This window comes from Cheilinus undulatus, linkage group 12 (assembly GCF_018320785.1).
Source record: "Cheilinus undulatus linkage group 12, ASM1832078v1, whole genome shotgun sequence".
In the NCBI taxonomy this organism is placed as follows: domain Eukaryota; kingdom Metazoa; phylum Chordata; class Actinopteri; order Labriformes; family Labridae; genus Cheilinus; species Cheilinus undulatus.
The window spans coordinates 12,868,985-12,883,174 of record NC_054876.1 but is presented as its reverse complement, the minus strand read 5'-3'; the positions used below and the strand labels follow the sequence as shown (position 1 = coordinate 12,883,174).

The 14,190-nt window shown below is 39.1% G+C and overlaps 1 protein-coding gene across 1 annotated transcript; it reads right to left on the bottom strand.

Moving 5' to 3' along the window:
• Positions 1-1,609: 1,609 nt before the first annotated feature.
• Positions 1,610-6,278, bottom strand: LOC121519202 (endonuclease domain-containing 1 protein). Its single transcript, XM_041802039.1, has 4 exons — positions 6,145-6,278; positions 5,925-6,058; positions 2,424-2,767; positions 1,610-2,218 (listed from the first exon to the last, which is right to left on the bottom strand). The coding sequence occupies exons 1-4, from the start codon at positions 6,276-6,278 to the stop codon at positions 1,610-1,612; spliced, it is 1,221 nt and encodes a 406-aa protein (XP_041657973.1).
• Between the last annotated feature and the right edge of the window lie 7,912 nt (positions 6,279-14,190).

Genomic DNA, 14,190 nt, shown 5'->3' with positions numbered 1-14,190 from the left:
CATCCTGCTGGATAAAACATTTGTGCTATGCAGGCTTTGTGGAAATAACTGAACACCTTTTTTTTTGTTTTGCCACAAGGTATCACTGGTGAATAAGCATTTTTTACACCACATGCCTGTGTACTTTTGACACCCCCAAATTCAATTTTCAAGCTCTAACATGTTTGACATTATAAATATCCCAAGTAGACTTCAGGCCATAATATAAAGATAGATCCTTTCATAAGCAAACACAGCCAATAGGAGCATTGCAAGTAGTTTGTTCAAGTAAACATACAAGTACCCCCTAAAGGAGAGTGAGAGAAAATTTAAACCAGGCCTTTAACATTAAAGAACATTTTATGAACTTTTCTGAGGTTTTGATAGTTTATAATATTCTGGAGTAAAAAATCTTTATTTTTGGTGCAAACAACCGGCTTGAATTATTGCTGCAATAAGAAGCAAGTTATGAAACCCCATGGGTCTAATAACTCTTTTGGTTGATGGTGACTATATGAATCAAACTCATCTGTGTTATAACTTTATCAGAAATAGATTGCCCAATTGTTTAGATGACTGATTCTCACTGCAGCACCATAGCAATTTTTATTGGTGCTCAATGCAATTACCTCTGCAGGTGATTGCTCACTGTTGGTCTTCCTGTAGGAAATAGTCACAGTAAATACTCCCCTTCCTCACTAGGTGGCAGTGTGCAGATATAATGTGTTAAAATGCCTGAGATGACAGCTTAGTTTCTTTATCTATAGAACTGCAAGTAGAAGGCAACTTCAATCCAAATTTGAAATAATGAAAAGTGAAACATGCAGTTTGAAAGTCATTATTAAATATTCATGATTTAACTGACTCCCAGTGTCCTTCTCCTTGTTTTTTAGAAATGAAATGAGGAGGCTAAGACAGTAAGGCTGGAGCTCTGACAAGTGTATGCAACTGGTATTTTTTTTATCATATTCAAAAGAATTTTATAACCAGTATAAGCTAAATGATTAAAGACATTAAAACCCTGCAGCAGCCATAAAAGTCAAATCAAATTTTTTATAACTCACAAAGCATTCACTCATCACAACTGTGATGAAAGGAAGATTTTTCTAAGCCTGCTTTTGCTTTACTTTTTACAATAATTAATGATATCTTTAATTATAAATGTGTATAAAATATGTAAAGAGTCATGTGAACTGGTTATTTTTCAATGCTATTTAGTCATTTTTAAAAAGTTCACTCCCTTCATGGAATAACTTATTTACATTTTAAAGTGTATGGTGAACAAATGACAACTACCACAGCTCAAATAAGGATCAGCAAATGATAATATTTTATTGAGTTTGCTCTCACTCCCACACACATTAAGAAAGGTTGCCCTGTTGTACTTAGAATCGTTGCCATGCTTTTGTATTTTATGAGTTATAATGAGAGAAATCAAGGAAGCATTTAGTTTAATCCTAAACACAACTGAGACATTTCTTCCCATCAGATGCAAGAAAAACCTGTGTTGCAGAGAAGATGGACAAAAACAGATTTCTTGTTTCACTATTGAGCAAAAAAAGATCAATGCATATTATATGTCTACTTTTAAAGCTAAGAAGGGCTCAACGTGCTCTTTTAAGATTAGCTTTTAGATAGTATGTTGAAGGTAAAGTGGAAGAGGTGAGGGAGAGATGCAGTTGTCGTAGAAGATCTGAAGGTTCTGGTCGACATCCATGTTGTTTTTCAGGAAGATCTCGAGTTCCTGGACCGGCATCTCATGGACACTGTTGCCCTCTTTGGCATTTTTGGCTAAGGCCGCATGAGACGGGAAGCGGATACGAACATCGTGCGGCGAATTCCGGTCGTAGTCGGTGCAGCAGTAAGCCGACCACACATCTTCAGGGATGGCAACGCGGTCCTGGTTGTTGCGACGGATCATGTTCCCTCTGGTGGTCACACCAGTGACAATGAAGGCCGTGCCACGGCAGAAGTTGTTGAGACGGACACGAATCCGCTCTTCATACTCACGCCAAGGCCCGATGTTGAACTCTCGGATCTGGGGAACCACGTTGGTTAGAGTGTAAGTGGCAGCCCGGTCATGTGGGGTGGACTGGTGCTGGTCTGGGTTCAGGTGACCTCTTTCGTACAGAACCACATCAGAGTAGTCATCCAGGACCGCCTGGCTGTCCTCAAACTTCATGTGCAGGTAACCAGTGGGGAAGGGCAGCATGTTTCCATTGCCATCGATCTCTGCCAGCTGGGGAGACAAAGCAGTCGATTTACAGGTGATAAATGCAAAGACACCTTCATCTATCAGGTCATTAAGTCTTCCTTTGCCTCTACAACGTCCTTCATTGAGAAAGATTAAACAATGGTAAACATTCATAATCAGAAAACTCATTATGTTCCTTTATCATTCTGAAAAACTAGCTTAAAAAAACACTTAAAGACATGTCTCTGACCTGTGGCTCATACATCCAAGGGTAGTCCACACGTCGGTCTCCCTCCGTTTTCTTAAAGGTGTAAGCTGAGTAAACCGGGATCCTCTTCTGGGGGTCATACAGCGTCACATATCGAGGTTTGTCCGCATACCGTTGGCAGATCTTCTTCAGCCCGATTCCAATGATCCCTCTCGGTGGTGTCCCCATATACAGGGAGTCCTTGCATCTCTCTACATGGTTAAAATCCATAACAACTGATGCTGACAAAAACGGGAAAAAACAAACCATCAAAAGAGGCAGAAGTAAAAGCTTTAGCATTTTCATGGTTGGAGACGTCTCCTCTGTGTCTGCTGCTTCTACTGCTGCTGTAAAACAATGGCAGAACACTTCTGCTGGTATGATTTAAATGTTGTAAAGCTGATATGCAAAGTGAGTCAAGTGTAGCCAAAAGACACGACACCTTTTACAAATGAGCAGGCAGGTGAAGGCCATTGCATGCACTAACACAGGGGTTCTCAACCTTTTCAGCCCGTGACCCCCAAAATAGAGGTGCCAGAGACAGGGGACCCCCACTGTTCCTGAAGGTGGTTGAACACAGCCATGCACAATCAAGAATAGTCATGTGCAGACAAGGTCGTCCATAAGGGGGGATAAAGGAGAGAGCTTTCTGGGGTCCGGCCAAACTGGGGGCCCATGGAGATCAGCAAATTCATGGGCCATTGTAAAGTTAAGCCGTGGTCTCCATATTTTATATTTAACCTGAACAATAACCACTCTCATCGAAGACATGTCTATTGTATTCATTTGTGTAGTAAAAAGCCTTCTTAAAATGTAAATCCCATTTGTTAAAAACAGAATTAAAAACAGAATTAAAGTGGATCAAAAACTGCTAAAATGGGTTAATAATGGCATAAATGAGGGAAAAGTTGATGAAATTGGATTTTAAATTAGCAGAAATGTGATAGAAGTGGCAAAAAGTAACCAAAAAAATGTCAAAAATGGGTTAAAGTGCCAAAAGTGGGTATAGATAGTGGTGAAAGGGAATTAAAAATGGCTTTAGATTATAAAACTGGGGGAAATTTGGTAAAATGGGGTGAAAAACCGATATAAACTGGCATATCAAAGAGTGAAATGTGGTTAAAATGGGCAAAAATGGGTGTAAAAAGTGGTAGAAAGTGATTTATAGTGGCAATAATGGGTCAACAGAGGCAACATTAGGTGTAAAGTTTTAAGAATAGGTTTAGATGTGGAAAAAACAAGCAGAGAAAAGTGATGGAAAGGGTTTGAAAGGACCCAACATTTGTTCTGAGTGGCTAAAATGTGTTAAAATCAGCAAAATTGGTGGGGAAAGTGATGAAAACGGGTTAACATTTGGCAAAATTGGTGTAAAGTGGCAACAGTGTAATTAAAAAAAAAAGAAAATTAAGGGCATCTGGAGTCCCCCTCTCTGTGTCTCGCGACCCCCAAGGGGGTCCTCACCCCAACATTGAGAACCACTGCACTAACATGCAATTTTATACCAGTATTTAAAGATGAATGGTTAAAAAGAAGTGTTTTTTTCATGCCAAAATGTTGTGATTTCAAGGTTGTAGCTGTCTTTGAGGCAAAGCTTGGTAACAAATGTATGATAGGGTAATCCATCAATCCATAATCATGTCCTTGGTTGTTTAAAGTAAGATACCCTGTTTGTTCTTAATGAGCTGATGGTTTGGCCTTGTGATCAATATTTTATCACTAATGTATAAATTTTATTGGCAGTGTAAACAAATTGTGAGGTGACAGAGCACTGGATCATGAAGTCCTCTAGGACATGTCATCAGTACTACTTTGAATTCATAACTAGCTTTTTCTATACAACTAGCAGCTACTACATCAATAAAACTCCCTCTGAACCTGAAGCTACCTGCCAAATATCTTTCTCTTTGCAAAAACATCTTGACCTTGAAAGATCCTTTTCCTTCCAATGACGTCAGCATATTATTTTCCTGCTCTGGAGGAGTCTTTTATTATGCTATGAGTGAAATACTCTCTCACTGAAGCCTGAACTCTTCTCTGCTGTGGTGATGAAACACAGGGCTCGAAGAGACGTGCTATCAATGTAATAGTAAAATGCAAAAACGTCTAATCTCTCTCAGTCGTGTACAAAAGGCCTACAGTGTGCTTTTAAGGTACTATGATACACTTAAGATAAAGTGGGAAAGTGTAATGACAACAGAAAAACAAAGCATGCATTTGTTCAGGGGTTTGCAGAGTCAAATCTGACCATGTATGCCTGCATTTTCTATGTCACCATCAAAGAAATAGTTTAATATCACAGAATATTCAGCATTTATCCACTGGTCTGAGAAATGTTTGACTAGATTTTGTACAGGTGAAGTTTAATTACAGGTATAACAAACCAACCAGAGGATTTTCTAGAAACTTGTTCAGAAACTAATGATGAATGTGGAGACACAAAACAAGAAAATAACCCAGTACTGCATTAAAATTGAAGAAATAAATTTTTCATAATTATTTCCCAGCAAATGGTTCAGTGTTCTGCCAAAACGTGTACTTGACCTATTTTAGCAGCTCACTGTGTACCGAGTAATTTATCCATCTGAAACTCTTTCCTGTTTTCAAACTTTTATTTTTCCCCAAGTCTTTCATAAAAGCTTGGATACATTATGCAAATCATTTTTAAACATATTAACTAACACTGTTTGATAGCTGTGGTTGCACTGTTTCTCTCCCCAGCTCTGCAAAAAATATTTGCATTTATTTCTTCAGTGTGACACTAAAGGACTTCCACATGTGATGGTGGACTTACCTACCTTCTGTTAAAAATAAAGGTCACTGATCCACTCATCAGGCACATGCTCTCAGTTTCTTCATTACATACTGTATGCTCTGAAGAGTTGAGTTCATCAGATGTGCTGTAATCTACACTCAGTACCCTATAATGTCAACATGAAAACAGAATTTAAAATTTCTTGCAAAATTATTACAAAGGGGAAACAAAATGACACACTGACAGAAGTATTCAACCCCTTTACTCAGCTCTTGAAGCACCTTTGGCAGCAATTTCAGCATTGAGTCTTTTAGATTATGGTGCAACAAGCTTTGCCCTCCTGGATTGGTGGATTTTCGGCCATTCTTTCAAATCTTCCTAAACTCAGTCCTGTTGGAAGGGTACCTGTCCAAAGATGTCTCTCCGGAGATGTTTGATATGGTTCAAGTCAGGGCTCTGGCTGGGCCACCCTTGGAGATTTGCACAGTTCTCCCTAAGCCACTCCTGTGTTGGCTTAGCTGTGTGCTTAGGGCTATTGTCATGTTGGATCGTGGACTTCGACCCAGTCTGAGGTCCTGAGCACTGCAGACCAGGTTTTTATTGTGAATATCTCTGTACTTTCTTCCATTCAGCTTTTCCTTCAGGCCTGACCAGTCTTGTAGCCCCTGCTGCTGATAAACACCCCCACAGCATGATGCTGACCCCACCATGCTTCACTGGTCAGATAGTACTGGGCAGGTGATAAGCAGTACCTGGTTTTCTCCTGTCACAACTTTTAGACTCAAGGCCAAACAGTTTGGTCTTGGTTTTATCAAACCAGACAATCTTGTGTCTCACAGTCTGACAGTCCTTCAGGTGCTTTTTTGCGAACTCCACGTGGGCTTTCCTGTGTTTTCACAGAGGAGAAGATGCCGTCAAGCTGCTTTGCCATATAACCAAGCCAGAGTGATGACTGGGTTCTTGGTCACCTACTTCTCTCCCGTCTGGTCAGTTTGGCCGGGTGACGAGCGCCTGGAAGACTCTTGGTTGGGCAAAACCTCTTCCCCAGATCTGGACCTTGCAACTATCCTGTCTCTGAGCTCTGCAGGCAGTTCTTTTGATCTCATAGTTTAGTTTTTGTGCTGATATGCATTGTCAGCTGTGAGGCCTTCTATAGAGAGATGTGCGCCTTTCCAAATCATGCCCAATCAGTTTACAGTCAAGGTGTAGAGACAGGGCTGCATGGCAGCACAGCTAGAAGGGTTCCTGGTTTGTCACCCAGTCAGGGCCTTTTTGTGCACGGTTTGCGTGTTCTCCCCGTGCATGTGTGGGTTCTCTCACCACCTCCCACCACCAGACATGCTCATTAGGTCAATTGGTAAGCCTTAATTGGCTGTGAGTGTGAGAGTGCCTGCTTGTCTCTCTGTATGTCTGTATGTCCCTGTGATTAACAGCCGGCCAGTTCAGGGTGTACCCTGCCTCTCGCCCGATGACAGCTGGGCTCCAACAGGAAAAGCATGTAGAAAATGGATGGATGGGAGTAGAAATATTTCAGCAATAATCAAGGGAAAATAAATTCAAAGTGTTGCAAAGGGTCAATGATGTATTTTACTTTTTTCTTTTTAATAAATTTGTAAAAAGTAAAAAAAAATTAAAACTTTGTCATTATGGGATACAGAGTGTAGATTAATGAGAGTAACAATGAATTCAAAGGACTGTAGCAACAGGTTGCAACATAACAACAATTTTAAAAAGTGAAGGGGGCCTGAATACTTTCTGAATGCACATTTATCAAACACACTGTATCTGATGTTAGTCAGGGCCAAGATTATTTCATTCTCAGAGACACAAAGAAGCAAATAAATGTGTACGTAAGGTTTCTTATGGCAGCTTGGAGAGCATTTACTCCCGTAGTTACCAACATTAAACCTGCACTGTTTTATATATCTGTAGTACTACTTTACTTGAGACTACTTGTAGCCTCTGCATGCTTGCTCTTTCATAGTTTGTAGTGAACAAGATACAGAGGGGTACAACACACTTTAAACAGAGAGATCTTCACAGCATTGCCTGTAGATATCATCTGCCATTTTTTTTCTGTGATAGAATGACCAAGATATTTTCTGTATTGCAGACATCAGGATTGCTGTTTGACAGTAAAGCAGGAAATTTGAGTGTCAGATCCTCTTTAGTGCTGCAGATTGTTGCAGCGCTCTAACTGGCACTATAGTATTTGATATCATGTTCTGGAGACAGAAGGCCCATTTCAGAAAGCAGGTTTTGTTCAAACCTTGAGTCTGATAACCCTGAAATCAGAGGAACCGGTGGGTTGTTTGGGTTTATTCTGACTAACGGTCCATGTTATTTTATACAGATACAAACACTACATAAAACATTTTCATCAAACATGACATGCTTTGTCAGAGGGTAATGACCTTTGACCTATCAACCTACAAAACAGCACATCTAACAATAGACTGAAATCAAAACTTTGGCAATTTAGCACTTTAATTTGTAAATTTATGACTTTAATCTCAGAAAACTAAGACATTATTGTCATAACTTTACTCTTTTAACATTACAAATTTAATCTTGATTTTTTTTAGGTGGCCCCTTTGCTACATCATAGCAACGTCTTTTTAAAAGGCAACGTCTTTTTAAAATTATACTTTTTTATCCACATGTGAGGATTTCTAGTTGAGAGAGTGAGGCAGGTGGGTCTGTTGTCATCACATTTTAGCACTGTCTTATACAATCAGGGCTTCACTGATGGTGGCGTTTGCAAACACTGAACTCCATGTGAACCTGCTCAGCATTGATTGAACTAACTCCAATCTGCTCTTCTAAAACCTGGAAACTCGAAGTTTCTCATCCAAGGCTGCATGAACTCAGTGCTAAGACCTCCTTCTTGGAATGGGTCCCAGCACTGCTCTGACTAAAAACAACCCGGTCATCTGCATTCATCAAATATTTTACTAATCTGTAACCAATAATGCATCCAGTAATCCAGTATTAGAAGCTTTTAAATGCTTTGACAGATTATCAACAAGTTAAAGAGAAGAGGGGAGAAAATTCATTCTTGTCTGACATGGTTACTTACACCAGACAGGGCTGACATACTACTGTATGTCCACACTGCACCAAAAGTTACAGATTAACCATTTTAAATAGATAAAGGCTCTACAATAAAGACTGAGTGGTCAGAACATGAGGCTGAGGCTAATGTTAAATATGATTCCAAATATCCAAGTAGTTTAAAAATGGTTTAAAGCATAATTGCAGGGTTCAAATGGTAAGTTAGGATACTGCATAAGTAGCTGAAATTGTTAGTCGAAGGAACAATTGAAAAAGAGTTCAAACAGACACTTTAGGCAATTAAAATGTGGTCAAAATATTTTTTTCTTAGCTAAAAATGTTTTTAAATGCCATTGTCATTGTTCAGAAATTTTAAATAATATCCAGGTAAAACTTACTCTAAAGCAGTCATATTCCTAACATGATTTATGGTGTCTGTGGTGTTGTTGTGTGACTCCTCTAAAAGGGCTGTGGGCGTTTATCTGACAGAGGAGATTGGGAGCCACAGATCTCAAAATGAGATGTGTTGCATATCAATGACTGGAGTATCTGCTGCTCTCTTCTGGCCTCTTCTCAAGTCTGTCTTATGCAAATGGGAACTGTTTGTCAGATTAGCTGGAGCAACAATCCTTCACTGCCTTAATAAGTCAATTTGAGTGACTGAGTGTTGTTATTCATCGAGGGGCCGCTTGCCTCTCTGATCTAATCTTGAGTTATGACAATCATAACTAATGTAGCCAGGGCTGATGATGCAGTTATGTGAACAGACATTTCTCAGCTGTCAGCATTTTTACCAATTAAAATTATAAATTCAGACCGAGTGCAGAGGCCAGCTCAGCTGCTTCATCTTCAGTAGAGATGACTTTCACTGCTGGTTTATTTTAGTTTCAGCTCTAAAGCTGGAAGTCCAACTCCCAGCCACATCAGTTTTCTTGAAATGGTCGTTATAATTCCAGGGCCTTTGGGCACTGGATGTTTAGCTGTGATAGCTTTTATTAACAGGCCATACTTTGAGGGTATGGTAGACGGTTCAGTCTAGAATACCTCAGATGGTCACAAATCAATCACAGCACTGACAGAGAAAGTTGAACTGCCTGTCACAAAATATTTAGAGCAGGTAAGAATCACTTGTTAGTATAACAAGCATGTCTTTAAACTGTTAAAGGACTCCAAAGTATGGTCTGAGTAGTAAGCAGCCCCTGGGAGAAACGTTTTATTAATGAAATATAGTCTGATGGTTTATTGTGACACTGCAGGGATTTTAATTCTTAAAAATATTGACTTAATTTTTCATGAAGTACACCCTCTACTGGTCTTTACATGAAAATATGCATAAGCACTGCATCTCTGAACATGCATTCAGTAACATAAGATGCCCACTTGGGGGCGATGTAGGCTTGCTTGTTTCCTTTTCCTGCATCATGATGATAAATGCATTGTGAAACACACTCATACTTATTTACTAATTAATACATTTTCCAGGCCCTGACAGAAATAATGAAAAGAAATATATTGCTTTCTTACACTTCAAAGAAAGTTATATGTACTGAAGGATTGGGCTGTTTTATGGTTGCAAGAAAAAGTATGTGAACCCTTTGGGATTTCTTGGATTTCTGCATAAACTGGTCATAAAATGTGTTCTGATCTTCATCAAAGTCACAACAATAGACAAACACAGTCTGCTTAAACTAATACTGTGCAAAAAATGATATTTATCATGTTTTTATTGATCAAACCATGTAAACATTCACAGTGCACAGTACATTTTATGACCAATTTATGCAGAAATCCAAGAACTCCCAAAGGGTTCACATACTTTTTCTTGCAACTGTACATAACAATATAATATAATATAATATAATATAATATAATATAATATAATATAATATAATATAATATAATATAAAAAAATGAGAGGGGTCTGATAAACACACAGTACAGTCTTGTTTGACTCATCATTAGGATTGTGCATCTTATTTTATTTCTACAGATACTATAAATAGACACTGTTTGCTGATGGTATATTTGTTTTTCCTCACTGTATGGAGTCACTTTGATTTCACCTTAACAGCTAAACTATGGTGCCCTTCATTTCAGCTGTATGTGCATTTTCCTGTCTTTTAATATTTTTGGACCTGTGCACAAAGAACAGCCTAAACCGGTCAGACTCACTACATGTAGTTTTTAGTTTACATGAGGCTGGTTTGATTTATTTTCATTTCTTTATTTAGGCAAATTGGTTCCATTGAAATCAGAGATCAGAGCAATATACTGTTTCCACAATAAAAAAAAAAAAACTCATCAGTACACCTTAAAGTACCAAATTGGTACTAAAAGTACCAATAATCCACCCAACCAGTGCAGCTGTGTGCAGAAAGTTTGGACTTTTCCAGACTTTTCACTAAGATTTACAAACATTTTATATTACCAAGTTTTGCAGTTTCAATCAGACTGTTGATTGTGCAAAGTAAAAGAAAATCCAAAAGCTTTTTCCCCACTTAGGTCAGACTTTGGGAACAACAAATAGCCCAGTGTTCAACAGGCAAATGTTTTCGGTCCATCCTGCAAGATTAAGATGGTGAAAAGTTTTCCACATGATAGAAATAAACTAATGTGCAAGTTAGCATAGTACTGTTGAGTTGACTTTGAAATTTAAAGTACAGTGGTGAATAAGACACTAGATTGTGTTAATCTATAAGACTTTAGCAGAAGTGTCTACAACACACCACCATAATCAAGAAAAGGTAAAACTCCATTTTTCTAATATTAGAGAAACAAGTAAGCAAAATCTCAGTAAAACTTTTAGCTAGAGACATGTTATGGAAAAACTTGAAGTTGAAGACACCAACTCAATCTCATGGCTGGATTTTGTAATAGTTTTCTCAGACAATGCTCTTATTTGCTGTTTTGAGGATGTAATGTAGCAAATGTGTACTCTTTTATTGTGTGAGAAACTGGACATAAACTTTCACTAATGCAGACTGACCAACATGCATAACGGGATCTAAAACGGTAAATGTACCTGATAAAACAGAAGTGTTTTAGGCCTCTCACAGCCACTTTTCTAGTGTGAAGCTTAAAAAGCCTAAAAAGAAAAATGAACAAATCATTTATCCAACTGTTGTAACGTGAGCACTACAGAGATCAGCAGTGAACGGATGGTTTTACCAATAGTATAACGATGTTGTGAGCCTTAGTTACTCAATAAAAAGTCAGTATCGTCACAAGTATTTGATATCCTATCATCTACACCCCTTATCTTGTCTGGGGTCCTGGGGCTGGAGCCAATCCCAGCTGTCTTTGGGCGAGAAGCAGGGTACACCCTGGACCAGGGGTGGATATCTTACTTCATTATAGGGAGAGTTTTGCTATGTAAAATTGAATTCAATTAAACTTGGTAGAAACCTTTACTGTCCAAATGATTTTTTGAATTTAGGAAAAAAAGTTGTGAAACACAAAATATTGGAATGAATATTTAATTACAGTAGATTTTCAAAGACTAAGCTTGTTTATTTCCCTTTTAAATCGTGCCACATTTGTTAAGGAACATACATTTGTGGGATGAGCAGCAGAGCTGAGTATGTGGGTTGTACCCATGAAAAAATTTGCCAGATCTTCTCTGCAGATGCCAAACAGCATTTTGCTGTTGGTCCTGACTTGTTTTGACCCCCCCAAGGAGATCGTTTCCTCACCCTGTCAGCACCTAGGAACCACAGGCAGTCTTCTACAGATTTACGGTCAAAGTAAGCAGGACAATATGGCCGACGGCTCCACCCAGACAATCAGGAAATGACTACGTGCAGCCAATCTCTGGTATAGAGCTGCCAGGTCTGCCATTCTCTGTCAGGCCTGTCTGCGCTTGTGTCGGCAACATGTGCTCTGGAACCTGAACATGTAGAGGAACATCATGTTGAGTGACTAGTCCAGAATCTGCTTACAGCAGTTAGATCGCAGGGTCAATGTGTGGAGAAAACACAGAGAATGCTATGCTGATTGCTGCACTGATAGAGTGACATCTTTAGATGGAGGCAGTGTGTTGGTGTTGGGCTGCATCTCCCTCTAGAAAATGAGGCTTGTCATCACAGAGGCAATCTCAGTGCAGAGAGATATCAAGATGAGACTCTGCAAACAGTGGCAGGCCCATATCTCCTCTAGGACTGAAGTCTATCCTCCAAGATGACAACGCTGTCCCCCACAGAGTAGTGTGGTGACCAGCATGAGGAGGAGGTGCCAGGCTGTTGTGGCTGTGTAGGTTCTTCCACACGCTACCAAGGCTTCTGTTTGTTGAATTAATACATTTCAAATTGCCAATATGTCTTGTTTCTTCAGACTTAAATCATCCAATCCACCAAAAAACACCAAACAAGAGTCACTGGCAGAAAATCCTGTTTGGCATGAGCAGATAAGATTTGGCACATTTTCATGGGCACAACCCACATAGTCAGCTCTGCTGCTCATCCCACAAACGCATGCTCCTTACAAATGTGGCACAGTTTAAAAGGGAAATAAAACACAAATTTCCTTACATTATGCGCTACATTTATAAACACTGTCTTGAAGACAAGACTGTTACTTTCTAACGCTGTATTTATGTGTGTATTATATGAATTATCTCAAGTCCTCTATCTAACACTAAAATTGTATTCAGTGAACTAAAATCACTTGTCGTGATTATTTTGCCAACAATGATCAACACCCTGCATTATCAACCCCTGCAGCTGGAGCATTTTGCTGTATTTTCTTCTCAAAGGAAGATATTTCCCTCCGCATTCTGATCTGAAATTGTAAAATAGAATATCATAATTTGCTACTTTTCCCTCTGATAAAATCTTGAAAAAGTTGGCATGCTCTATCCCAGATTCACTTAGCTCTACCAAGAGTGAGTTTAGCCTGTGAGGCAGAGGACAAAACTACTTGAATTATGGATGATTACTGACTTTATCATGTGTTAAACTATGTTTAAAGGTTCGTGTCAAGGTTCTAAACTTTACCTGTCTACCTGTCATTTCCATTGTCTGAGGCCGTGAGCATCCACAGCCGTGGAGTGCAGCGGCTTTTGGACAAAAGCAGCTGCAGGGAGAGGGGAGTGAGTAACCACTGCGAGGCACTGGAGGATTGATTTTTACAAACACACCCATATTAAAATACTGATATTCACAGCAAACATGTTTACAGCTGGTTTAAAAATGATTTTGGTTGGAATATTTCATGCCTTTATGGGCATTTTTTAATAACTTGTTGGTTTTGGTTTTAGGAAGGATGCGAGTTATGCATAATTAAAAGGCTGACATGACCACAAACTAGCATGCTGTAGTTGTTTGTCATGAGGTTTAAGACCCGCCTCAGTTCCACCTCCTCATCTGTTAGTAGGCTGATCAAAAGTCAATCTGAGGCAGCGTTTTCTTTAAGGCAACCACCACAGATTTGCTCCGGAGAATAGCTTCAGTAACCATGTTACTCAGACTTCATCTGATACTTTATACTTTTGTAGAGTCATATCCAAATTCCTAAAAAGTTGGGGCACTGTAATGTAAATAAAACAGAATCAAATTACTTGCAAATCTCATATTTTATTAACTGCAGAACACAACATATCAGATGTACTGAGACGTTTTACCGTTTCATTACAAATATTAGCCCACTTTGAATTTGATGGCAGCAACACGTCTCAGAAACTAGAGACAGGACCGGGTTTACCATTGTATAGCATCCCCTCTTCTTTTAACACATTTTTCTTTTTATGATGCTCCAGTGTTTCTACTGTTGAAGGACTGGACTGGCAGGCCAGTTCAGCACCCGGACTCTTCTACTGTGAAATATTTAAGGCTTTACCTGAAAGAGACGCTGGAATTGGAGCAGATGTTTCCCTAAAACCTCTGTATACTTTTCAGCATTGATAGTGCCATTCCAGATGTGTAAGCTACCCACACCATAGGCACTAATGCAACCTCATACAACCTGTGT

Excerpts from the sequence above, each read along its gene's own strand:
- LOC121519202 (XM_041802039.1), bottom strand. The coding sequence starts at position 6,278 with ATGAGATCAAAAGAACTGCCTGCAGAGCTCAGAGACAGGATAGTTGCA. Across the intron at positions 2,768-5,924 it reads TTGTGACAGGAGAAAACCAG|CAGCAGTAGAAGCAGCAGAC; the intron begins GTACTGCTTATC and ends ATTGTTTTACAG. Across the intron at positions 2,219-2,423 it reads CTTGGATGTATGAGCCACAG|CTGGCAGAGATCGATGGCAA; the intron begins GTCAGAGACATG and ends TTGTCTCCCCAG.